Source organism: Phlebotomus papatasi, chromosome 1 (genome assembly GCF_024763615.1).
Source record: "Phlebotomus papatasi isolate M1 chromosome 1, Ppap_2.1, whole genome shotgun sequence".
Taxonomy (NCBI): Eukaryota; Metazoa; Arthropoda; class Insecta; order Diptera; family Psychodidae; genus Phlebotomus; species Phlebotomus papatasi.
The window spans coordinates 26,514,867-26,540,837 of record NC_077222.1 but is presented as its reverse complement, the minus strand read 5'-3'; the positions used below and the strand labels follow the sequence as shown (position 1 = coordinate 26,540,837).

The 25,971-nt window shown below is 31.7% G+C and overlaps 1 protein-coding gene across 1 annotated transcript in view; it reads left to right on the top strand.

Annotated features, from left to right (window-relative positions):
* Window positions 1-25,971, top strand: part of LOC129798347 (uncharacterized) — a 43,433-nt gene that overhangs the window by 2,087 nt on the left and 15,375 nt on the right. Inside the window, exons 2-6 of the mRNA XM_055841464.1 lie at window positions 6,604-6,773; window positions 13,864-13,914; window positions 14,036-14,109; window positions 17,545-17,747; window positions 21,200-21,227. Coding sequence (XP_055697439.1) covers window positions 6,668-6,773; window positions 13,864-13,914; window positions 14,036-14,109; window positions 17,545-17,747; window positions 21,200-21,227 — 462 coding nt within the window. The 5' untranslated portion in view covers window positions 6,604-6,667. The remainder of the gene's footprint in view (window positions 1-6,603; window positions 6,774-13,863; window positions 13,915-14,035; window positions 14,110-17,544; window positions 17,748-21,199; window positions 21,228-25,971) is intronic.

Below are 25,971 nucleotides of genomic sequence, written 5' to 3'. Positions count from 1 at the left end.
AGGGTTTTTCTGAAGTGTCTGCAAATGCTTCAATGGGAAACCCTGGAAATATGATTTTTTTGGAGAGATTTTCCTATTGTTTTAGATGGGAAAGGAGAAAAGACCAGGAATAAAAACAAATCCTGCACTCAAGAGCAACTAAACAAGGTTTTGGAAGCCTTTTGTCGCGGTTTCACTTACACTATTTGTCTCCAATTAGAAACTTTTCCTTGTTTCCACTTGGATTAATATGTTTCCAATAGAAGCACTTTTAAAGAATTTTCACTAAACAGTAATATTCTAGAAGAGTCAAGGAGCAAATTTATGTAATTCTCTTCAGAAAAATATGAACTTAATGTGTTGAATCTTATGTCAAAGTTAAAGCGTCTGGAAATGGTTTTGAATTAGGACATTTACCCTACAGAGTAGGGTGTCAATAAGTCCTGATACGAGTTCTTAAAGTGTCAATAGGTGTTCCTGTCACCCTAATACACTAAAAAAAATCATGAAAGTTTATACTATTTTCGCAAAACGTTGTTGATAAGATGATCATTTGTAGATGTACTCACGAATAAATGTTTGTAAAAGAACAAAAAGGGAAAAAGAGAATTAAAAAATACTCGTCCAGTGATCATGTTATAAAAAATGTTTTAGAACAAATAATACAAACTTTTACGAACTTTTTAGTGGGTTATACGATTTACAAGCATGTCGTAAGTCCAAAGCAGGAATTCACAAGCATTTACCAGCAACTTTACGATTTTTTGTGTAGACAACTTGCAGAATAAATTGACGCGTTATCTCTTTTTCAGTTGTCAATCATATTTCATTAATACTTAAATAAAACAAAGAAAAATCTCACTAAGTTTGAATAAACAGGATAATGTTTTCTTTAAATATTTATATTTATTTAAAAAAAAGATCTGAAATATTATATCTATAGCTCTTATTAGTTGCTATTATTGAAACTACATAAAAAATGAATAAGGTGGCGGCTTTACTTATGGCCTCTGTCTTTACTTATGGCCACTTCGCAAAACACTTTACAATGTTACAAAATGATTTCGAAAAACCTCAATATTAAAAATATTTATTGTGTTTTAATAGCACATCACATATTTTTTGGTTTTCGGAATCATTTTCTGACAAAAATTGCGACGTGGCTGACAAGTCACAAGTAACGCCACCACCCTAAGTCAAATAAATGTTCAAACAAGTGATTGATAAAATTATTAAATTAATTATGAATTTAAGTCTTAAGTACTAGATGATGTTTTTATGACTCTTATTAGTGCGACATTGCATTAAAAAGGCTACTAACACTCGGTAATTAATGCTAACACTGAGTGAGTGACAGAGGTAAATTTTAAGGTTAGTTCCATTATATCTTAGTTAAGGATTTTTATAAGATAAAGATACAATACTTCATACCATATTTTGGTATTTAAAATGACTTCATAGATATTATTTGTGACAAGGCTCAATTGAAATTATAGGGGCATAAGTCCTAGCCACAAATTTACTTTGTTTAAAAGAGCTTTATACATAGTGGCGCTCAATTACTTAAAGACATCCACGTTTTTATATGTATTATTTTATGTGACACTAAGCAAGTGTATGTTGGCAAAACATGTTCAGTTAGTATTTTTTGGAATTTCACAGTCTACGTAATTGATATAAACAAAATGCTTAGTTGAATACTGGTATCTGTTTTCGACGATTTTCTGACATGAATAACGAAACTGGCTACAGTGCTACCAACTATAGAAAATAAGACAAAATAAATAAATATGATCCTAAGGCCTTGACAGACCTAAGGATTACCCGAGAGATGGCTTAGGGTAATTATATTAGAAATAATAATTAAAGTGCATCTCCATCATTTTCCACTAAGTCGTCTCTCGACTTAAGTCGTAAATTTGTCTAGGGCATTAGAGTGTGTGCGAAGTCTGAAAGCCTTCCCCTATTTTTCTCTGTTTTCTTAACAATTTTAGGAGTAGAACTTTTAAGCCATTTTCCCAAAGTTAAGTTAAATTCAATATAAGCGATATGTTTTTGAAGTTCTTCAGGAAAATATTTCTTCAATGAATTTTAATGTTTTTATTTAAATTATTTCTGCTTAGGATTTCTCATAAAAATTAATCAGTTTTGAAGAGCGAACTTCTTATCAAAATTTTACCAAAATTGAATTTATCTGCAACATTTTTGTATATCGGAGAAAATTTTCAATTATTTCAATACGGTGCATAATAAATAAATTTATTTTTACTTATTTGATCATTAAAAGGACGATTATCCATAAAAGAACGTTTTTGCTTTCATCAATTTTCTTTCAATGCAATTTAATTGTTTTGTGAAGTTATAATATGTGTCAAGAATGGCGATTTTCAAAAATTCCAGAATTGAAATTAAATTTTACGATATTATCCAATATGTAGCAAAAATCTTTCAACATACAAGAAGTTAAAGTTTTATATCTTAAATAAAGTTTGTTTTTATTAAAACGATTCTAAACTTGCGCGTAATCTATAATGAAGTAGTATTTTTTTTAAATAGTTACCTATAAATAAATACTTATAGTCCTTATAGTTTCATTCTTAAAAAATCTCAAAAATATAATAAATAAATTTTGTTAAATTTGAAAATTTATCAAATTTATTTTATAATTGAATCAATCCCATAGTTCTCACATAAATTATAAGAATTTTAAAACCTTTTGTTACACATGTAATAAACAAAAGTTATCATTCTGAGATAGCATAGTTTGGAATGGAACCGTCGATATACTAAAAGACTAGGGAAAATCTTTCAGACTTCGCAAGTACTCTGGCTTCGAACACTTCATATTTTTCCTCTGTTTCTTTTGAACATGACCTAAGTTTTCCAGGAAATGTGTGAATTAATCTTAGCGTTATAAAATTATATTGCCATAGGTCAAATTCATTGAAGAATAATGGAAAAAATATGAAGTGCTATTAGATCAGATTTATTGAAAGAATATAGGAAAAATATGAATTGTTCGAAGCCAGAGTGTATGCGAAGCCTGAAAGCCTTCCCTTAGCATATTAAATGGAATTAAATATTTCATAACATGCAGATTTTAAGCTAATTTTATTTCTCGAATTCAAATAGGGAATCCATTTGATATCTAATTTTTTTACTTGGCAAAAAGACAAAGGGGTAAAAGATATGAACATCTGTAGTGGAATTCTGTAATTTTCGTGGCATTGTCACGCGTGAGTTCGAAACTGGCATTGTCAAGTTTCGAACTCACGCGTGATAATTCGAGCTCTTTGTCTTATTATATGAGTTCGAAAATTCAATTCATTGATTTTTTAATGAAATCCCTTTACGTGATCATTTTATGAAAATACAGTACGTCTTGGTTGATTTGTTTAACAAAATTCATTGTCATTTGAATTGCCAGAAATCCCAAATATGTGACTTCTGACAATGCCACGTGAGTTGAAATGGCAATGTCACGGCTACAGAATCGCATTTTTGTAAAAGCTCTCCTAAGATTCGAACTCAATTTATCATATGGCATTGCCAGAGCGTTACAGAACTCCCCTCCTGGTCTTCGGTGAACCCTCCCCCCTGCCATATAAATGAATATTAGTTTGTTATAGTGTTATCCCCTCCTTTACAGTTTATGTTTAAAACAATATTTTTTCAATTTACGTATGTATGTTATGTAAAAACTATAGAACTCATTCAGTTCCACATTTGCTTTTTAAAGCTTTTAGAACAATATGAAAGTTTATGTAAAAAATCTAAGAAATATTACTACAAATGCTTCCCATTTCTCTATCTCAAATGATCTGAAAGTAAATGTTTTTGTGCAAAGAAAAACTATGTATAAACTTGCGCTTTGAATACATAATGTTTAAGGATTATCATAAAAAGCTCGTTTTTTTTAATAGAATGAAAGAGATATAAAAAATCATTTAGAAAATTAAAACATTTAGCTTAGTTGTTTATAATGGCTGTGTATTTGCAAGATAAGACTGCAATGGACCAAGTAACAGAGCGCTCGCTATCCAATGTAAATGACAAAAGTTTAAATTGATTTTAACGATTGAACTATAAGAAAATGCTCCTTTTGCTCTACATGATTTGATACTAGGGTAAAGGTTCATAATTTTGGACAGTCTGTTTATAAGCATCAATATTCCAAGTTTGAAGTGCGATATTTTCAATACTATTTGAATTTTTTTGTTACTCTCTTTTCCGAAGGGTTGTTTAGAAACTTGGCTATCTATTTGTCGTCTTTTTTTTTACTCAAATTAGTTTTAATACGTTTAAAAATGAATAGATATGTAGAGGTGAATTTGACTAGAATTTTGGACAACTTGGTTATTAATTTGGACAACTTGGCTGTAAATTTGGACAGCTAATCCGCCTCAATAGGATGCCCATTGTTCTTCATTTCATGAACCAATCTTACCAAGTCCTCTTCCTGTTCATGTAAGGGAAACGTTCATTAAAGTGAGTTAACTTCGGCACTCCAAGTACGTGGGATTAGCGCATTCCTTTACCTTTCCGAGAGCCTTTCACGGCTTTTCTCACTACATCTCGTTCGTAAAGATGATGCTCCTTTGTTTCTCCCGGAATTTGTCCAACCTAGTCATCACAAAACCTAAAACTTCACGAAATTTTCAGAGAAAAACACCTCTCCAAAATAAGGAGTATCACTATCACCTCACTAAAAATCTAATTCACAAGGCAAATCTCACTTCAGATCAAATGTACAAATTACCATTAACGTGAATCAACACAATATTCAATGAATATTCAATAATATCACACAAAAAAACAAAGAAACATTGTTAGTACTTCACCAAAGCTAAATAAGACTGAAGTAAACATAAAGTTCTGTCATATTCAAAATTTAAAGTATTTAGTTTTAAAATCTTCCAAAAGGAACAAATATTTAGATATAATTCATTATTCATCAAATATATTGGAATAAAAATCCATAATTTTAATCAATTTATTTTTAGTGTCCAATTTTACCTTCAAAGTGTACAAATTTAGAAACTGTCCAAAATTATAAGCCTTTCCCCTACATAGATAAGAATATTTCAGAAAATTGTACTGTACATTTTTGTGAATTTCTATTGAGGACTTACAAAATGCCCGTAAATCGTATAACTCACTAACTAGTTCGTAAAAGCTTATATCTTTTTAATGAATTTCGCTCGTAACATGATTACTTTACGAGCATTTTTCTTATTTTGTAAACTTTTGTTCGTAAATGTCCGTAAAATTTTGTAATATATTTGTAAAGTTTTTCCAGACAAATTCCAGACAAAATTACAAACAAATGTACGAACAATTTTGTAAAAGAAAAAATACATATCATGTGATCATGTTACGAACAATGTTTGTGAAAAAGTACAAATTTTTATGAAATTTTTACTGTGTTGTACCATTTACAAGCATTTAGTAGGTTCCCAGTAGGGCTTCACAATTCACAAACGTTTATGAACAATTTTATAAAATAGTTTTTCTATGTATTAATGTCCAAAGCACAATTTGTTTAGTAAATATGTTTTTGATATTTCAATCTATTTAGTCATCTTGCTCACTCTTATGCCCAATGCACAATAACTTTTGTTTGTAAACATGTTTTAAAAAATCCCATGAGAATGAGCGAGATGACTAGATCTAGATCTCACTCCTCTTATTGAAATGTCAAAAACATGTTTACTAAACAAAAGTTACTGTGCGTTGGGCATTACAGAAAATTTTCAAAGCTTGTTTACAAACAAAAGTTATTGTGCGCTGGTTATAAAATTTGAAAAAAAAAAGTTTTGTCAAATTGGTGAACACTAGCCTTTTGACAAATTTTTAACAAGATTCATTTGTCCGCTTAGTAAACCCTTGTTTATCAAAGTAGATCAAAATTAAATACTTTTTCTTACTCAAAAGACATCAATTGTAAAAATTTTAATAAATTTAAATTTAAGAAAAGAATGTAAGAATTTTTTAAACGTATTTTATCAGCTTATTTTGCCAAAGGATGCCCGTTAATTTCACAAAGGTCAACTTGGCTAAACTTTTCAATAGTTTATCAGTACTTTTGTCCTGTGCTTTTTCTCGGATTTTAAAGCACATAAAAGTACTCTGAAAAATTTAAATAAACTATTATTATAATTCCAAGCAAGTCATTATGCTTTTCTCGGTATTTTTCTAGATTTTTTGTTATACCTAAAAGTGTTTTCGCTCTGTTGAAGCAATAAGCCATTCTACTGAAAGTTAGTTTTTCCTCAGGTTGACTCTTCTGTACACCTTTATTTTACTCCGTGATTTTTCTACCAGCTTTTCATTGAATTAATTACATGCCAATGTTAATATAGTCTTTCATTAGCAAACACTTCTGGGGCTAGTTAATGGGGGAAGGTGGTGGAGCGAAAAAAAAGCGCATAAAACCCATTTGCAGAAGCCCCTGAAATAATTAAGCGGAGAGAAAAGTGTGTAAATTAATTTTTGAGGAAAAACCTCAATTGCATTTAAACTTTTTAATTAAATAACCTTTTCCCGGACTCTATTTTTTTTGTGGAAAATTTACAGTGATTTCTATTTATTTCTTTTTCATGGCTATCGAATGGAAAATTAAAGAGGACAAACTGCTGAATTTTTGCGGAGAATAAGGCGCCAGGGCGAAAAAAAAATATCATCTGACATGTTTTCAATGTGCTCAAAAGCTCTCCCAAATACACCCACAATTAGGACGAAAGTTGATAGGACGGAAGTAACCACCAATTATGATAATAATAAAGAGCAATACGGTGAGTAATAATTTTCAATTTTACCATCTTTAGAATGTTTTCTGGAGGAGGATGATTTGGGAAGATGGTTTGGGGTGAGGGTCCTGCAATTTTCTCATTCTCAGTGGGAAAGTTTTCCCTGGGTGAACCCTCAGTGTTCTTCTTGTTGAACTTTCTACTGTGAGCTTTCTCTTGTGGAGACACTTCTCTACTTCTTGCTGATACTGTTCTTTCCAGCTCTGAAGTGTCCTCATTTTCACTCGCCAAATCCTACCATGCTTTCCACACTAATACACCAAACTATATTAGTTGGGACGAGAGAGAGCGTACAAGTTAGAAAGTCCTGAAAATGCTCTTGCGCATCCAGGATGCACTTCCCATCCATCCACTCTGTGTGTGTGTGTGTGTGTGTTTGGGAAAAATAGGGAAATGCATACAAACAAGCCCCAGAGATTTCCCAGACGCGCGACACTGTAACAGAATCATATGGGTCATTCCTTGGAGTATTCGAGGTGAGCAAACTAATCGAAATTCAGGTCAGGAGGACAATGAATTGAATTTTCTGCACTATCTCGCTCACACTCTGTGCAAAAGGTCCTTTTCCTTCGCTGCCCACGCAAATTTATCTGAACTCACAGTCCAACACCCCCTGAGGAAAAACCACCCCAAAAACCCATCCTGCCCATCCTCCCGTTCACATTGATCGCGATGGAATGATTGTGGAAAATCAATTGCTCAAATATCTGTGTTTTCCTTTTCATTCCCCAACATCACCCATCCTTCTCGTCATTCCCCAAACCATTTTTCCCATCAGCCCAGACATACAAAATTCACTTAAGTGAAAAGTGAATCGAATTTCCCAGAGTGTTTTTTTCTCTGTACTCTCCCTTATCGCTATTTTCAAATGGGAATTCCCAGAAATTTTAGACATCGATCCTGAAGAGGACACTAACTGTCACGGAGAGATTATTCAAAATAATCGCTTCATTAATCAAATATCTCGGTTTTTCCGGGGAAAATTGTCAGCCTGATAATACCAACATCCATTTCAACTCGGATGAAATGGAAAGAATTAATTCAGTGGACTGCCCTGAAAAGCACTCCGCCAAGAAGAGTTTATTTTTCAGTAGTTTAGCAACGATATCTCTAGAATTACACAATTAGTAGCCCTCTGAAATTATTCCAAAACATTCGTCCATGACACGTAATCTGAGAGAAAATGGGTCTATAGATTCCTCCCAAAAGTTCAATTAAATAAATTCCTGAGCAATCACAGGTTGAATTTCAAACGATGTTGATAGGGAGATTTTTTTTATTCGGGAAGCTCCTTAAGAGCTCAAAAGAATATTTTCACAATCTCCTGATATTTGGAAAGACCATTTAGAGACAGAACCTAAAACAGAAAATCGGAAAATACGATATGCTTCAGGTTCAAAATTGGCTATTTCATTAAAAAGGAAAAGATTTAAATCCTCAAGGGAATTATAACTGAAATTAAACATTTAGTACAGGCATGTACTAAACCAAATTATAACTTTGAGGTCACGTAATCAGAAATTTTGAGTCGAACGATTTTATTAACATTTACAAAATCAACTTTTTCAGAAATATTGGGCTGAGATTAAGTATTTAGTACAGTCATGTACTTCATAAAAAACTATCTAAAACCTTTGAAATGAATCCCCGTTTAAAAGTTTATTTTAATACTGTTATTCATTTTTAAAAAATCACGCCTCTAGAACATGAGATTTAAATAAAATTTTAGCACAAGCATGTGCTGAATTAAATTGCAATTTAATCTCTTAACAGTTGTTATAAGACGTTGGCCATAATTTAAATAGGTTATTCAGAATATTAGAAGTGATTAATCTAAAAGTTATTAAATTAAAGAAAAAAAATTGGGAAATATATTTTGAAGATAGACTTTTTTCAATACTATATTAAATTGCAACACAAACCTGTGTAATTGAGCCCCATTGAAATAGAAAGTTTAAAAGTTATGAGGACCTAATTCAAATAATTATATAATGAAGGTAAACTAATTTAATCAGAGAGATTATCCTGTATTAACAACTCGGCCAAGACCATAAATCGTTTATTGTAGAATACGTGGAAGCACTATCTTTATGCATTGGAGGGCAACCCTTACGCACTTTAAGACGATTACCGATAGACTACCTACAAGACATGCTTATAGTCCTCCTCAGAATGTTACAAATATTCAATTCATTTTATTCAATCTTTAGGAATATAAAATTCAGAAAGAGTATACTTCACATGTTGAGCCTTTCAGGCTATTCACATTAAAGGAACATTACCAATGCATGAAAAACAGAGCAAGTTATAATATTACTGATATCTCGATTTGAGAAGGCTCCTGACAAGATCTCCAGATGCAAAAGATAGAAAATCTTTAATGATAGTCCATGTGAATTCGGAAACGTAGTCATGGAGATTTTTGATCACTAATGGAGCAACATAAACTAGTGATCTTGTAAATAAAATAACGACTTCTATCCTACCGTGCATGATACTAAGGTGACTGTAATACTAGTCTAAGGGATAACTAGGTAGTGTTCAATATTAAGCACAGATATATGTGCTAAACTAAATATACGACGTTTTTGAAATGGGTTTATGACAATGGTGATAAATTAATATTAATTAATCTTAAAAAAAAATTAAAAAAATATATGTTGAAGATCTACTTATAACATATTAAACATTTAACAGTATACTAGGGGAAAGCACGCTACCTTCGGACGATTTAAGCTTCGCACAACTATTTTTTTCAATATCTTTTTAATGAATTTTATCCATTATAATATGATATTTTAATAGCCTATCCATTGCCTCAAATTTCCAGAGAAGAGCTGTGTGTAAAATCCATTGAGAACATGGAAAAAAAAATGAGTTTTCCGAACACTAAGAGAAATCCGAAAAAGTTAAAATAACATTCCGGAAATGTTCATTTTACCCTGCAGTATTGACCCGAAATCGGTGTAAATATTATGCTTTTTAAAAGTATTAGGGGTTAAAGTTACCCTTTTCATGTTAATTTTACCCTTAAAAAGGTGTAAAATTAACATTAAAAAATGTTGATATATTTTTACACTTAAAAAGTGTTAAAGTTATGAGAAAAAAGGGTTAATCGCGCCCCCGTTTTTTTCTCAGTGAAGCTTTAGTCATCCGAAGGTGGCGCGCTTTCCCCTAAATTGGATTTTAGCTCAAGTTTTTGTAATTTCTTCAAATTGACATAAAATATTCAGAAACTGTAGAAAGCTGTATTCTAAATTCTAATAAATGTTTATTAATCTTTCATTTTTTCAATGAAATTATTTTGAAAATCAAAAATTTAATAAATATTTAATAGAATTAAATATTTAGCACAGACATGCATTAAACGAAAGATTTTATTGCTGGGTTGCTATTTAGATAAAACATTGAAAAAAACAACATTGTGTGATTTGAGTATCCAAAAGAAATTTAGGATATAGTTAAAAATTTAGCACAAGCATGTACTAAATGAACGTGTAATTTAATTTTGTACAATGCGCTTTTCTTACATTGACCGTTGAGCATTCATTCAAGAAATGCGAAGTTCTTTATTTTTGAATTTTCCTTTAGTACAACAAATTAAAATCTACTGGAAAAGTCGAAATTTCTATTTAGTAGAATTAGTACATGTTTATACTAAATAAATACTTAACCAAATCTTTACATATTTGATTAAATAAATTATTTTCAAGCATTTTGTCTCTCGTTTTGAGACTTTTGTGACTTATACTAAATCAAATTTGACACTTTATTTGGAACATGTTTAGCCTAATAAACTTTAGAATCATTAAAAAAAAACTAATAAATTATATTAATTATGTATGTACAAATAATTGTGTTTACTGTTCTTATTATCAGGTTTCCTTAATTTTTAGTCAAGCAAAATTCTGAATTGTTTCACGTTAGCTTGTTTAGTACATTCATGTACTAATTGTTTATCTTTATTACTGACACCTTATTTCAAATTAATAAATGTTTCAGAATGTGCGAATTTCTTTTAGGATATGATCACATATGCGTACGCAATATTAAGCACGCTCAGAGGAAAATACATCAGTTTTTTTAGTACAACAAATGTAATTAGCAAGTTATAAATAAACTGAGGCGCTATACGCACGCAAGTTTTTCTTTAGTTGAAAAAGCTTCGTGTGGAGCTCATAATAATGGAAAAGGGATGTTTTTTTTTTGCTTTTTATATATTACTTGAGGCATTTTTCAATGTAAAAACTTCATAATTACACGAATCCTTTCCTAATAAGAACCCTTTTCTGAGATGAAATACTATATTTTAATCTCCAATTTTCTAGTAAACATAATCCTTTTTTTAAAACAATGAAAAAAAAAATCCATTTGTACAGACTTTGAAGATTTAGGGATAAAAAAATCAGTGAGAGATGGATAATGATTAATAAAATATTAAGATATGGAGATGGCTAATTTTTTAGGAACAGGATAAATTTCAAAGAGTGTCCAATTTTTTCTGACCTGAACAAAGAACCTTTAAGAAATGAGCAACAGAAAGAAAAATTATAATTTTGCTCTCTCCCAGAATAAAGGAAAAGAATTCTTTTCCGTGAAAATATACAATGGGAAATACAAGACGATGAAATGGAATATTTGTAAACATACACTATGACTTTTCTGCTTTAACATCTTCAAAGGAGATTGAATGGAATTTCTCCCGCAGAGCAACAAAAAAAATCTCAGCCTTTTTATTAGGGTAGAAATATTTTAGACAAGGGGTAAATCACAAGGGATGGCAAGTGTACAAATTTTCTCGTTTCGTGGAATCGAAAAATTCTTCCTTTCGAGCAAGAGACTGATATTTTTTCGGGGGTTTTTCCACTGATAAATAAAAAAATTGTGGGATTCACGAGAAAATTTAGCCCCAGGAATGGCACACAGGTTTCTCACATATTTATTAAATTTTTGTTGAACTAACAAATACATTGTTTCTTCAGAAATATTTTCATATGGATTCAATTGATGTTTTTAATCTAATGCGCTGAGCACAGCACTTTTTGTCTTCTCAAAAAAGGTGCCAATTTTCGGCTTCAATTAATACATTATTTTTTTATTACAAAGAAGTGAACATATCTTGAAATATTAAATAAAAAATAAACACAAAATTTTTAAAGAGAAATTTATGAAATTTGAACACGTCGATTAAAAAGATCCTTTGCTAATTAATTAATAAATCAATGTTAATTGATGTTAATTGAATAAATTGCAATGTTCTGCACTGTAGAATAAAAAATATTTACACAGAAAAAATATTTTGTATAATTGTTCGTAAATGTTTGTGAAATCATATGGAGGACTTACGAAATGCTCGTGAATCATATAAGCCACAAACAAGTTCATAAAATGTTGTACTTTTTCCACAAACATTGTTCGTAAAATGATCATTTGACGAACATTTTTTGTACTTTTACAAACATTTGTTCGTAAATATTCGTAAACACACAAAAAAATGTTTGTAAAATTTGTAAAGTTTGTAAAAATTACGAACAAATGACAAAATTTTACGAACATTTTTTGTGTGTTTACGAATATTTACGAACAAATGTTTGTAATGCTGTCTCCTGAAAAATGGCCGAAAATTAGTTGGCCCCTTGTAATTTCCAAGGAGCGATATTTCCTATTTTATTTTATTTTATAGACCCCAGGATTAATAAAGGAGAAGGTTAAATGCTTATTATTTTTCTTTTAACAGATATTTATGTTTCACTAATTTTTAAATTCTAAATTGACACAATTGTATTTAAATTTAAATATTTCTGAAATTTGATATTTAGTAAATGTAATTTACTAAAATACCTACTATATTAGAACCATTAGGGAGAAGTGGGACACCTTTGAAAATGGGACACCTTTGAAATTGAGATTTTTCATCTATTTTAAAATAAAATTGAGCTTTATCGTTATATAATTTAGCTGCACAAACAGATTGAGAATCTAAATTGCATTATAATAGGGCTCAGTTTTATTTTAAAATAGGTGAAAAATCCCAATTTCAAATGTGCCCCACTTTCAAAGCTGCCCCACTTCCTTCTAACAGAAATAAAATAAAACAATTTATAATAAAGCAAAGAAATTGTTTAGAATACATAATACGACTCTAGTAGTGTCAACGTATTTGATTCCTAGATGTCTTCTCTTTTATGAGTCATTATATATCAAAGTACCTATGTAATTAATTTAGGGGAAACCAGGGCAGTAGTAAACATACGACGAGACCTATATGAATTTATAGACACTACAGGGATCACTTAAGAAATGGTTAACATATCTCTAAATAGTGTAGTCATAAAAATTAGTGTTTACAACTACCCCAGGTTTACTACTGCCCCAGTTTCCCCTACTCGTTAAAATTTGTCTTAGTGGGTGGACATTAAAGTTAGGATTTTACATATTTTTTCTATGATCTTAAAATTTTTATGTGTTGCCACTATTGTAGTCGTTTGTTGTTCTAAGAGCTTTCAAAGCTCCAAACACACAGGTTCTAAAAATCGTAATTTCAAAGTTTTACACAGCATCATCTTTTGACAGGAGATTTTTTTTACTGGGATAATAAAGTTCTGTGCGAGGCCCATAATGTACCTGACCCCTTTTTATCTGTGAAGAAATAAAAGGGCAAGAAAGTTGGGAAAATTAGTGACAGTATGATAGCTTTTCCCATACATACTTTCCCATATATATTACATAGAGGAAAAATCTGGGGAAAGCAGTTTTATCTCGTTGAGCCATTCTCATCCAAACTAATAGGATATAGCGTTGGGAAATATTTCAATATGAAAATTCAACGAGAAAATTGTTACCCACACACAAGGATGATGGAGAAGAGATTAAAATTTCAAGAGACAATCCTGACACAATTTCACACCTGAAAGCTCCAACGGCATATTAGCCAAAAAGGATGGTTAATAGGAAAATCCAATTAATAATGAGTTATGGATGGTGCTTTTTGACCTAGAATCTGTCATTTTATCAATAAGCAATTAAAATGCATTTTTCAACTTTTTTTTTCTAAATCACCCGCAAAAAAATGCAGCATCGACCGCGGGAAAACAAATAAAAGGTGGATACTTGCTGAGGTACAAGAGTAAGTTCTCTTTATTATATATTTTTTGCATACTTCCCCTGTACATCATATTGCCTTCCACCCTCCAACCCGATTCCGCATGTGAATTTGCATTGAAAATTGTGTATAAAATTCTTTCTAGGACAATTGCTGTGGAATCGATGGGAGGAAGAATGGGTGGTACTCTATGATGATTCAACAATGGCCTGGTTCACTGTACGTTGCATTAGATCCCTCATTTCCTTTTCCCCATAAATTCATTATTTACTCAATACATACGCATATTGCTTCAGGAGAGCAAATAGATGCGAAATTTTACCATGGAATTTTCCTTGGGTGGCATTTTGCTAAAGAACCAATCAATAGTTAAAAGACACGCTTCACTTTCCACGTGGAAGGATTTCTTGGAAGAAAAAATGAACCCATTTGCAATTTGTGAGAAATTGCACGCTTATCAAATGCAATTTTATCGTACAAAGCTTTCGGCAAATAACGAGAGCTTTCATAAATCTTTCGTTTGAATTTAATTTCAACTATAATTGAACATATAGGGGAGATTGATGTCAATATACGCTGTTTAAATTTTATCATGATTTTTGCCTAATGTAAGGGGAAGTGGGGCACCTTTGAAATTGGGATTTTTCACCTATTTTTAAATAAATTTGAGCCATATCATCACATAATTTAGCTGCACAAACAGGTTCAGAAGCTAAATTGCATTATAATATAGTTCAAATCCATTTTAAAATGGGAGAATAATCCCAATTTCAAAGGTGCCCCACTTCCCCCTATCGGCTATCTGAAGTCATATACAAAATAATTTTTGAATAAAAATTGATTAGCCTGTAAAAAGAATTTTCTAAAATTTTGTAATTGTTTAACTTGCTAAAAATTAAATTTTAACAATTTGCTACTTCAATGTCACTAGTTTCGACAACCATTGTATCATCTCAATTTAAAAATATCTTAAAATTAAAACAATCTTAGATCAAAGAGTGAACAAGTATGGTCAGGGATTGAATCGTTAGTGGAAAATCGGCTGATATGCATTGATAAATCACTCTGATCGACTGATCAGCAGGGTTGGGCGAATTTTTTACATTTTACATAATTCTTACATAGTAAAAAAGTCTTTAACATGTGCTACATTTTTAACATGTAAAATTAAAATGTAAAAAATGTAAAATTGATTGATACCCATCAAATAACAAGTTCAAATTTTTTTTTACTCAATCAAAGATTTCGCTGTAATCAGTAAAATATTTTGCGGCTTTTTGCTGTAATGCTTGTCGTCTAAAATGCATGATGAAATTTACTGACAATCCCAATTCAAATTTTCTACTACCCGGTTGAACCAATATAATAGTAACCATTTAAACGATTAATAATTTTTGAACTTCTATATCTGCATGCTCAGGGAAATTTCAAATTGTTCTGCGGTTTCTGCTAATCATCAATATTGTAAAAATCATTGAAATTAAGATTCATTTCCCACTCTCTTCATAACTATAATTGTTTTGGGGGATCTTGCTATATACCTTGTCCAAGACATCACATTCCAGAAAACAATGTTCATGAAGAGAATCAGTGACTCCTTGCTAACACTGATTCTGTGGTAATGAATGTTTCTGTGATAATATTCTAAAAAACCATCGCGCTTTATTACTAAAATGAGACTAACGTATTAAACAAAAATTCACACAGAAATTATGATTTTATATCGATTTTTAATAAAATCTGCACAGAATCCAAGTAATAACGTAATAAATTGCTAAACATTTCATTTGAAAGCCGTGAGGATTTTATGTTCGATTTTAACCGTTTTGTGCTACAACTGTTCGCTCTTTATTTGCAATTTTAATATTTTCGTGTTGAAGTTATGAGTTTATTACATACAAGTGAAATCATTTTAAGCTTAAGTTGTGCTAAATTTGGTTCATGGCTTTCCCAAGAATGTTTTATTGATATTCCTCGAAAGCAATATCAATATTGATATTGCTTACAGGAAATGTTTAAAAGACTCAAAAATGCCTAATTTTCCTTTTTTACATTTTACGTATTTTTTACATTTTTACATATTTTTTACATGTAAAATGTAAAAAATATTTTTTTACTATGTAAAGGCACAACGATGCTGATCAGCCCATGAGGTTTCATTGATTGCGTCGATCAGCCTTGGTGATCGGCTGATTGCAGAAGTCAGTCTTCATGATCGACCGCTCAGCATCGACCAGTCTTTATGATCATCAGATCTCACCAATCAGTTTAGACAATCGACCTCGGTATTGACCTCGGTTATTTTAATCTCACAAAATGATCAGCTGATCGCGCTGATCAGTCTCCATGATCACCTGATTGCGCCGATAACTCTTGGTAATCGGCCGATCGCGCCGATCGGTCCCCATGATTGGATGCTTGCGCTGATATATCGCCATGATCGCCTAAGTCTGCAGATGAAAGGCTGATCGCACTAAGAAGTCCCTATAATCGGTTAATCGCGATGAACAGATTTGATGATTGACTGCTCGGCAACGATCTGTCTCTAGATCACCTCATTGCGCTAATAACTCTATAGATAATCGACTGATCATGACGATCAGTCTCAATGATCAGCTGATTCCGTTAATCAGTCTTCATGATTGACTGATTGCGTTGATGATTCTCCATTACAATGCCGTATATCCCGTGCTACCAACAAAGTGTTACCCGTACAAGTGCTACCCGTACAAAGTGTTACCTCAAAAGTTTTAAGTCCTGTTATAGTTTTCTATTTTAATAATAAAAAAAACGATTTAACGATTTATGGCGCTGCCACACCTTTTCAATTTAGTGAAATTCAAGCGATTGAAATTTTAACCTCTTAGTCTTTCAAACTGAAATAAGATATGTTTGTCTCTTTCTGTCAAATGAAAATTGAAATTTCAATTTCATTTTCATTTTAAATTTTAAATTTCATTTGACAGAAAGAGACAGCTTTATCTGATCTCAGCTTGAAAGTGTAAGAGGTAAAATTTCAATCGATTGAATTTCATTAAATTGAAAAGGTGTGCCAGCGCCATTAGGACTTAAATCGGTTAATCTCAGTAGTAAGAAATAGGATGGACCTGAATAAAAAAAAATGATTGTTCAGTATTCCTTATTAGAGCAATTTAAATCCTTGACGATTTTAGTCTCACTTCCTTCTGATTTTCGAAAACATTAAGGTTTTCCAGGTACAAATAGAAACATTATTTTATAAGACCTTATTAACTAATTGATTAATACATGGTACTTAATTGAATGTATAATTGATTCAAATGGATAACAACTCGTACAATTAAATGAGCATTGTTAATAAAGTTTTGGAAATTTCTAAATTTTCAAATTAACTGTTCGCTTGTACACAAAAGTATCATTTATTAATATGCGGATTATCACAAAATTCCACTAACCATTCGTAATAGAGAATAAATTTGTAGAATTTACTGCAATGGCAATATCAGTTCCCTTGTGGAAGGAAAGTAAACTAAATAATATGTTCCAGGGGAGGAAAATTCCATGCAAAATTTCCTACTGTACCGTAAAATGTGAATAAACCTTTCCATGAAAAATAGCAAAAACAAAAATGAACTGCTAATTGATTTTTCTACGAATGAATGTTTTGCAAATAAGGAGCCGGGACGGTCATCACCAGCGGGAAAAATTCTGGTGAAGGAAGCACCGGAAATGCTAGCCATTGCTCATTGGACAGGACAAATACCGAGAAGACCACCGCTACCCAGCAACTGCACCGTGTCCCAATTAATTGCACTTGGATCGCGTCGCAAAAAGTCCAAAGTGTATTGGATGCTGGCGAAGTCGGAACAGGAAATGGGGTGAGTTTCTGTGCAGGGGGGATGTATGGGGTTGGGAAAAAAACCAGTGAAATTGAAAATGCTCTCCTGTTTGATTTATAGTCGTACTCTGTTGCCACCCTCTCATTTCACTCCATTTGAGCGCACAAACTGATCCCATTGAACTGCCAATTGGAACATTTGTAGATTCATTTTCACAAAGATTTTTTTTGACTTCTTGCTCTTACGTTAACACTTAAATCTGTGATAATAAATTACATGTAATATAGAAATTACTACATTTAAGTATTAAAGAGAGAAATATCTGCCTGATTTTCAAAGTCCACTCGTTTTGGAATAAAGCAAAACTTTAACGAAATGCAACACCAGCGATTTCATAATACAAGGGTTGGAAAATAAGCCAATTCAATTAAATTGTATGTTAATTATTTAGTATTAAATAATGTAAATTTTCAATTATTCTCTAAATTGAAATTGCTTTTAAATTAATTTCAACTTGATGAATTTGGGAAAAAATCTAACAAATATAACATGGAGGACTTCCAATAAAAGTTATTAAGTTTTCTTAATCAAAATTTGTTTGAGTATTAAAACTATAGAGTAAAATTGTTACTGTAATCTTTTTTCAGCATTTCTTTTTTTAATATTGGAAGTTTTATTTATAGAATGTAAGACATACATTTTTGAATACCTATTCAGTGCGAATTTATGTAAATTTTAGAATAAAGCATTTAGACTTAACAAAAAAACTCCTTCTCTGTAATTTTTACTAAATTTCTTTTTCAATTAGAACCCAATTGAAATTAATTATAGATAGAATACACACAGAAAAATTTTGACTCTAAATTTAAGAATATACAAGATACCGGGAACTTAAATTGGACGTGAATTCCCGAGGCGTTTAAATTCAGAAGATTTTTGTCAATGAAATGGGCTAGAATCCCTATCTCTTTGATGCTAATATAGATCGGGAGTTTAAGTTCAGCATTAGCTGAAAAATGAAAAATGTTTTGGGATTTGCCAATTACGATTAAAACTTACATGATCAAGGATTCAGGATTAGGGCATTGGCATTCATTGGATGCGATTTGAAATTAAATTTCTGGGTGTTTCTATTTAAGAATTTTCCATTTTTCTGTGTGTATTTAAAACGTTTTAACTTTAATATTTTAACGCGAATCGGATGACTTTATACTCCGGGGGTAACTTCACGCCCCTTCTTTTCGTAAGCTTTCCTTTAATTCTAGCGATGGTCTATAATACACTCAGCTCTTCGTTATCCGGCTGACTGGGGGACAAAATGACATTTAGGTCTTTTAATGATCAACTGTTTTTATATTTTGTGCTGTGTGAATTTATTTTCTGTCTGTCAAAGAACAAGAGAATTTTCTTCATGATGTGCATATGTTTCATTTTTTTTTATCACAATTATGTATTAAAAACTTCGATACAATGATAATAATACTTTAATTCACACTGGAGAAACTTCATGTTTAGTAAAAATAATTTTGAATACATCAACCGCCAGTGTTTGGCAGCTGTCACCCGGATAACGAAGTGCCGGATAACGAAGAGCCGTGTGTAGACTATCCTTGAGTGCCCTTAAGATTGTGGTATCCGTGTATAGTAACAAAGCAAGATGTTTGCTTGAACTATTGATTTATTGAAGCCTCAGTTTAGATACATTATGTGATCCTTTGCCAGGACCGGTACTCTATAGTCCTATACGGGCTTCAGACCTAAGACTTAGCCATCTGGCTTAACTCATCTAATTCCTTATCGGGAATTATATTTTAGGAAATCGTTGTATAGGATTGGATATTAAAGGCGAATGATTCATTAGATTTTGAAAAATCAATAAAATTCCTTGATATTTAAATTTTTGAGACCTTTGGGAACTGGGCTAAACCTCCAGTATGGAGCCGGAACTAACGTAATTCACCACCTTATTATGGCTTTACCAGACTCTTTGCATAATGGACTTCTTTAGTTATAACATAAATTACAAAAGTCATCAGGCCAATCTTAAAAGAATGTTAAAGATATCCTTACAAAAGCAGGGGTGAAAGTCCATAGCATCCACGGTGCGTAAAGTTTTTTGCGAAATCTTAGAAATATAATCATAATCTTACTATCATCTTATTTTTTGGCCAATAAAATCTTTATTTTCGAAATATCAGTGTGAATGTGTTCGAGTTTTTCGATGATTAGCTGTTTTCGAACCGATGTAAAATATCTACGACATAAAACATGCTTATCTTTAACTTTATTGTAACTTGGATTTAAAATAAAAACTGTAAACCTAAAGGATAGCGGACCTTCCATTTTAATCAAGACACACGTGAGGTATTACAACAAACTGAAGTGGGATTTTATTTGAGAAACGAACCACTAGAGGGTATTTTCCATAAAAAAGTCCATAAAAAAATATTTTCTGACCCTTAATTTTTAATCCTTTCGTCCTTGAAGGGTTAAAAAAGCCCACTCGATCAATCGCTTCCTCAAACTTGTAAATATTCAAATATTACGAATATTTCCCATAAGGATTTCTTCCCATAAGAATTTAAAAATTAAAGTACAAATCAATCCTACGGAAATCGTCCTACGGTCGACTTAATCAGAAGAAGTCTCCTGGGGATATGAAAATTTTTTGGAATACAATTTAGCGTGGATTTTTTGGTCTCGAAAATGTGCATAATTCCGGAATCCCGTGTACTTATTTTCAGCGCCACCGGTTTATGAGAAGTATATTTCAAATTTGCCGCGTGAAGAATATTTGCACATAGTTAGAGACTTTTCAAAAACGATTTTATTAATTAATTCCCAATAGTAGACAATTTATATCAAATTCTTTCAATCCGTTTACATTTAAGCCGGAACTCCCTGTACGTCAGGGGGTAAATAAGTTTGATCAGCGAGTGAAGTGGCAGATCCACAGATCGTGTGGTGTGCTCTAAGATCGCACTGATCGCTCCGAACAGTCATGATCTCTGAACAGTTCGAAGCTTAAATCGTCCGAAGGTAGCTTACTTTCTCTCTATAAATTCTAAATAAATAAATTACATATACAACGCTGTATTAAATTTAGGTATAAATTTCACATCCTTGCGGTTCAATAGGATCACTATGTGTGCACCTTTTTTACCATTCATTCCCAAAAAAATAAATAAATCCATCCTGCTCCACATTCACAATAAGTACTTATTCTCATTTGTGCTCCATGCCAAATTTATTAATAAATCGGAAATTTCTCCCGCTGCCTAAATTTCAAATTGAATGAGCTTTTGAGAGCTTTTGGAAGCTAAAAAATTGAACCTTCACGCGTCTCTCTAAATTATCCACTTTTCACTTGGTACCAAGTAATACTTTTAATCCCATTAATAAAAAAAACCCTTTTTCCTCAATTTTTACTGTGTCTTCCGTTTTATTTATTTATTTTTCCTCCTTGCCACCACTTTGCAAATTGCTGCCAGTGAATGGATTTCTGCCATTTCCAAGACGGTTTGTATATCAAATAATCTACACATTATTTTCCTCCATTTAAGAGCCACAGAAGAAAATCAACAAGGAGACATATTATTAATAATTCAAAAGTTTCCTCTCGCAATTGTTTAACAAGATGGTGTATGGGGCAATGTATTTAATTTCTTTGTAGGGGGGGGGGGGGGGGGGAATTCAACAAAAGTCCATATAATCCTTTCTATCGTACTCTATACAATTGCTATGGATTTTATTTTCAATTGAGTGCATTTTGTACTTTCCCAATCCATCGTCAAGGAGTTTGAATTTCAAATGAAATTTTTCAAGTTGCACTATCTATGGTGTGAATTTGAAACGAAGAGAGCTCAATATCTCATCGTTCTCATCCTCTTGGTGATTCACACAAAATCCACGAATTTATCTGAAATTTTTCAAATAAAAGAAATTCAGCAGAAACTTCCGTCTCTCCGGAAAGATAAAATGGAAATTCCGTGCATTCTCTTGTTGCAAAAGTTTTTAGAGAATGTAATGCTCCACCAAGGATTGCATGGAATTGCATTAATCTAAAAGCTAGCCCAGATAATAATGCTGGTAAATTCACATTTTAACCCCTATTCCGTGGTCTATACTTCAGTGGAGACTTTACAGAAAGCAATTGAAGACAATTTACCAAGATAGAGACGCGATAGAGGGATTCATCAAGATAGAAATTACTTGTTAAATTAAACAGATTCCAAAAACAATGCCAGATGTATCCAGGTTCAGTATTGTTGAAGATAAATTATTAGAACAATAGTTTGCCTCATAGCATAATGTCTACAAGCTTACAATCGTGCCATTATCCCTTTTGGACTATCTTGTCAATATCTCTGGAAGTTAATCTACGATGTACAATTGTTTAAAACGACAACCAAGACTATCATTTCTGTTATCCTTACAAACACTATCAATAACCTAGTTTAACCAAATCGAGGCCAGAGACAGGAATAACAATGACTTAAGTTTAAAACAAGAAACGAGTCTTTTAATTTTACAAAATATATTTTTTTACTATTTAGGTAAACGGTCAATTCATTGGATGTTTTTTCTTCAATGCAATTTGTTTCTTGATATTTTTCTTAAGGGGGGATCCTGAATTAGGAGCCCAAAATTAACAATGTGTTGCATATTTATTTTAGAGGAAAAGGATAAGACTAAGCTTAATAATATTTTTGATTCATTTTTATTCATATTTAAATATTCTAAATATTTTTTTTTAGAAAATGATACAAAATGACGGATTAATGAGTAAGTGATTGGAGCACCTCGTCATAGTGGTCCCTAAAGGCCTCTATACATTGAGAGCAATTTTCGTCAAAAATGGCGTTTTTGACAGAATTTTGAGGTTTCCATCTACAGCAGTGCAGACAATTTCTTCGAGTACTGTATATGAAATAGTTGTATATTATCTTCAGTTTCTTCCGGTGTTTTTCAGAGGATTTTGTCTTCTTCTCAGAACCAAAAAACCTCAATTTTCTCCAAAGTAGTAACAAAAAAAATGAAGAGAAAACAACAAATAGAGGAAAAATAAATTAAATTAAATTCAAAGTACTAAATGGGTCCAAAAAATTCCCATTTTAAAGAAGAAAGTAAGTTTTTAGTGGCTATAGGGGAAAGTGCACTACCTTCGCACGATTCATGCTTCGCACAAATCTTTTTTTTCATTATGTTATAAATGAATTTGGCCCATTATAATATTATATTTTAATAGCTAGAAGCTAGTCCAATGCCTCAAATTTTCAAAAAAGACCTCTGGATGAAATACTTAAAGAACACATAGAAACAAATTGAATTGTGCGAAGCTTGAGTCGTCCGAAGGTAGCGCACTTTCCCCTATGTGTAGTGTTAAGAGGACGAAAGACGATTCCAAATAATTTAAAAGATTTTAATTGACCCACTGAGGAAGACCCGAGGGCCGAAAGCTTTGGAGAAAATTGAGTTTTTTTTGGTTTTGAGAAGAAGACAATCCTCTGACGAACACCGGAAGAAACTGAAGATAGCAGACAATTTCCTTAAAAAAAAACCTTTTTTTTTAACGAAAATTGCTCCCAATGTGTAGAGGCCTTAACTGACGGGAATATTCAACTTGTAATTCTTTAATTAAAAAATAATCTAAAAAATTGAAAAAAAATTGAAAATCAAGAAAACCGGAAAAATCTTTAAATTGGAACTTATTTTTTATTGATTTTTAGAACAAAATGCATATTTTGGAATAAAATATTGACATTGACGTGCAATAATTGTATTTAAATTTTTATTTTCAAAGTTCAAACCGTCTATTTTGAAACCCTTCCCGCCAATTTGATAAAATCGTAAAAATGAGAATGGAAGAAAACAAATTTTAAAGTTTTGGATCATCATCAGAACGCTTGCAGATCTGCTTAGCACTCGAAGGAATATCTCCGGTGATTACCAGTGAAAAAGTTAGTCACCTTAAGATTAAAACACTTTTTTGGTTTTGTCCAAACCAAATTCAGTTAGAGACAGAAACAAAGAACAGAAAACCACCACTAAAGTATTTAGTTTTTCACAAAAAAAGCATAATAAAAAGTACAGAAATAGTGAGAAAAGTTTTTCAAAAAGAAAAATATCTGCCCCACATTGACACTCTTGTGGTAATAATCCGGAACCCTATGAACTTCATGATCCCTGCGAAAGACTCTGGAAACACAATTTAGTTGACCACTGAAGGAGATCCCCATCAGGATTGAAAGCTCTGGGCAAAACCAAAAAAATGTTTTCATCTTAGGGTGTTTACCTTTTCACTGGCAATTACCGAAGATATCCCTCTGAAATCAATTGCGCTAGTCCATTTGTGAGCGTCTCGTATTACACTGCTCACCACTCTATTTTCCATCTCTTTAACTTCGAAAATATTTTGAAGTGACTCCTGATTTTTTGATCTACTTTTATATTGTTCGTCTGTTCGTTTAGGAAATTAAAAAATCGATTTTTTGGTCCTTATAATTCAGGCCTCTAATTTAGAATTTAATTTATAATATATTTTAATAAAAGTGGAAAAGTGAGGTAGTGACGGAAACCAATAAATTAATTAATAAAGTGATTAAACACTAATGCTAGTGAAATATTTTACATCAAAAGGGAAATAAAAATATTTTTCCAATTTGGTCAATTTAATGAAATCAATGAAAACAGCTGTATATTTTAAAATAATACAAAAAGTATAATATTTTAATTTATTTTAACTTAAAATAAAACAAAAATAATGTAAGATTCTGATGGAAATTTAAAAAAATGTATTGCCTGCTATAGAAGTATGATTTTTGACTTTATTGAGGTCTCAATCTTTCATTTTCTTCTTGATTAAAGGAAAAGATAGGAGGGAAACGTTTTCAAGTTTATAATATTTTTTATGGTTATTTGGTATGTGTCTCAGCTTATAGTTTGCTATTTTTGAGTTTATCACCTTGAATTTTTTTTACTTATTTAAGCATATAGGGTGAAAGGAACATCTATTGACACTTTAAGAACTCGTGTCAGGAACTACTCTGTACCATTTGGAATACTAAATTGAACATTTATCCTTATCGAAAAACGTAAATTAATGAAAAAACGCAATAATACTTACATATTATTAGATACATTAAATAAATTTCTACATTTTGACAAAAGTGTCAATAGGGGTTCCCTGTCGAAGAGGTGTTCATTCGACCCTACGAATTTTTTTTTAATTCTTAAATACTAATTCTTAGAATTAAAACTGTTTACCTGTATTTAACAAAAAAAATTGTCAATCGAGACACACATAGTAAAGGCCACATTTTTTCTCTGTCTTTTTTGATTGTAAGTGCCTTTTCTTCATGAAATAATTTTAAAAAAAATTTGGATATAGAAAAAGAAATTTGTAACACCTCTGTTTTTATAGGAGCCTGGTATCTGTCTTGACTCCATCTTTTTATCAGTAAAACGTTCAAATCTTTACTTCTTTTCCTGAAAAAAATGTGTATAGGGGAAAGCGTGCTACCTTCGGACGGCGTGAAGCTTTGAACAATTAATTCATGGGTCAAATCCAAGCATGTGGCAAGTATTTTTTTTATATGGAGCTATTTGAAGCCAATTTCCTAATTTGATCTCGGACTCAGCTTACAGTGCTCCGAGGAAAAAATGTATTTAAACAAAAATTTAGTAAATTTATCCCTCCATACGGAAAGGTATCTTATAATACGGAAAAACATCTCACTTTTTAGATATTTAGCGTAACGGTCGCGAGTGCAAAAAAAATCCCATATAAATTTAAATCGAAATATGAGAAAGTGGCTTCAAATTTCACACAACTTACCAGGGGCGTGGTCAAATCCATTAGGAGCATAAGAAAAATATTGAATTGTTCGAAGCTTCATTCGTCTGAAGATAGCGCGCTTTCCCCTATATCGCACTTTTCTGTGGCTTTGCAGAATTATCACCCTTAATTTTCTCATCATAAAAACTTGTACAGAAATCTTACCAACCGAAACGGCTAACCACTCAACGAGAGCCGCAATTCTATAATGTTTAGGGAATATTTTTAGGGCAATTTCTAGCTATGTGAGGAAATTGCCAAATCATCTAAAAAAGGCAGTTTATTTTAAATTGGGGATCATAAAAATTTGCACAAGGCCTAACTGCTGAGCATCAAAATTCTCCCATTTAAACTTTTCTCGCAGTTGGAGTGGCCCTAGAGAGGCGAAAATATACGATTTATATTAAATAGATTATTCTCTCGAGT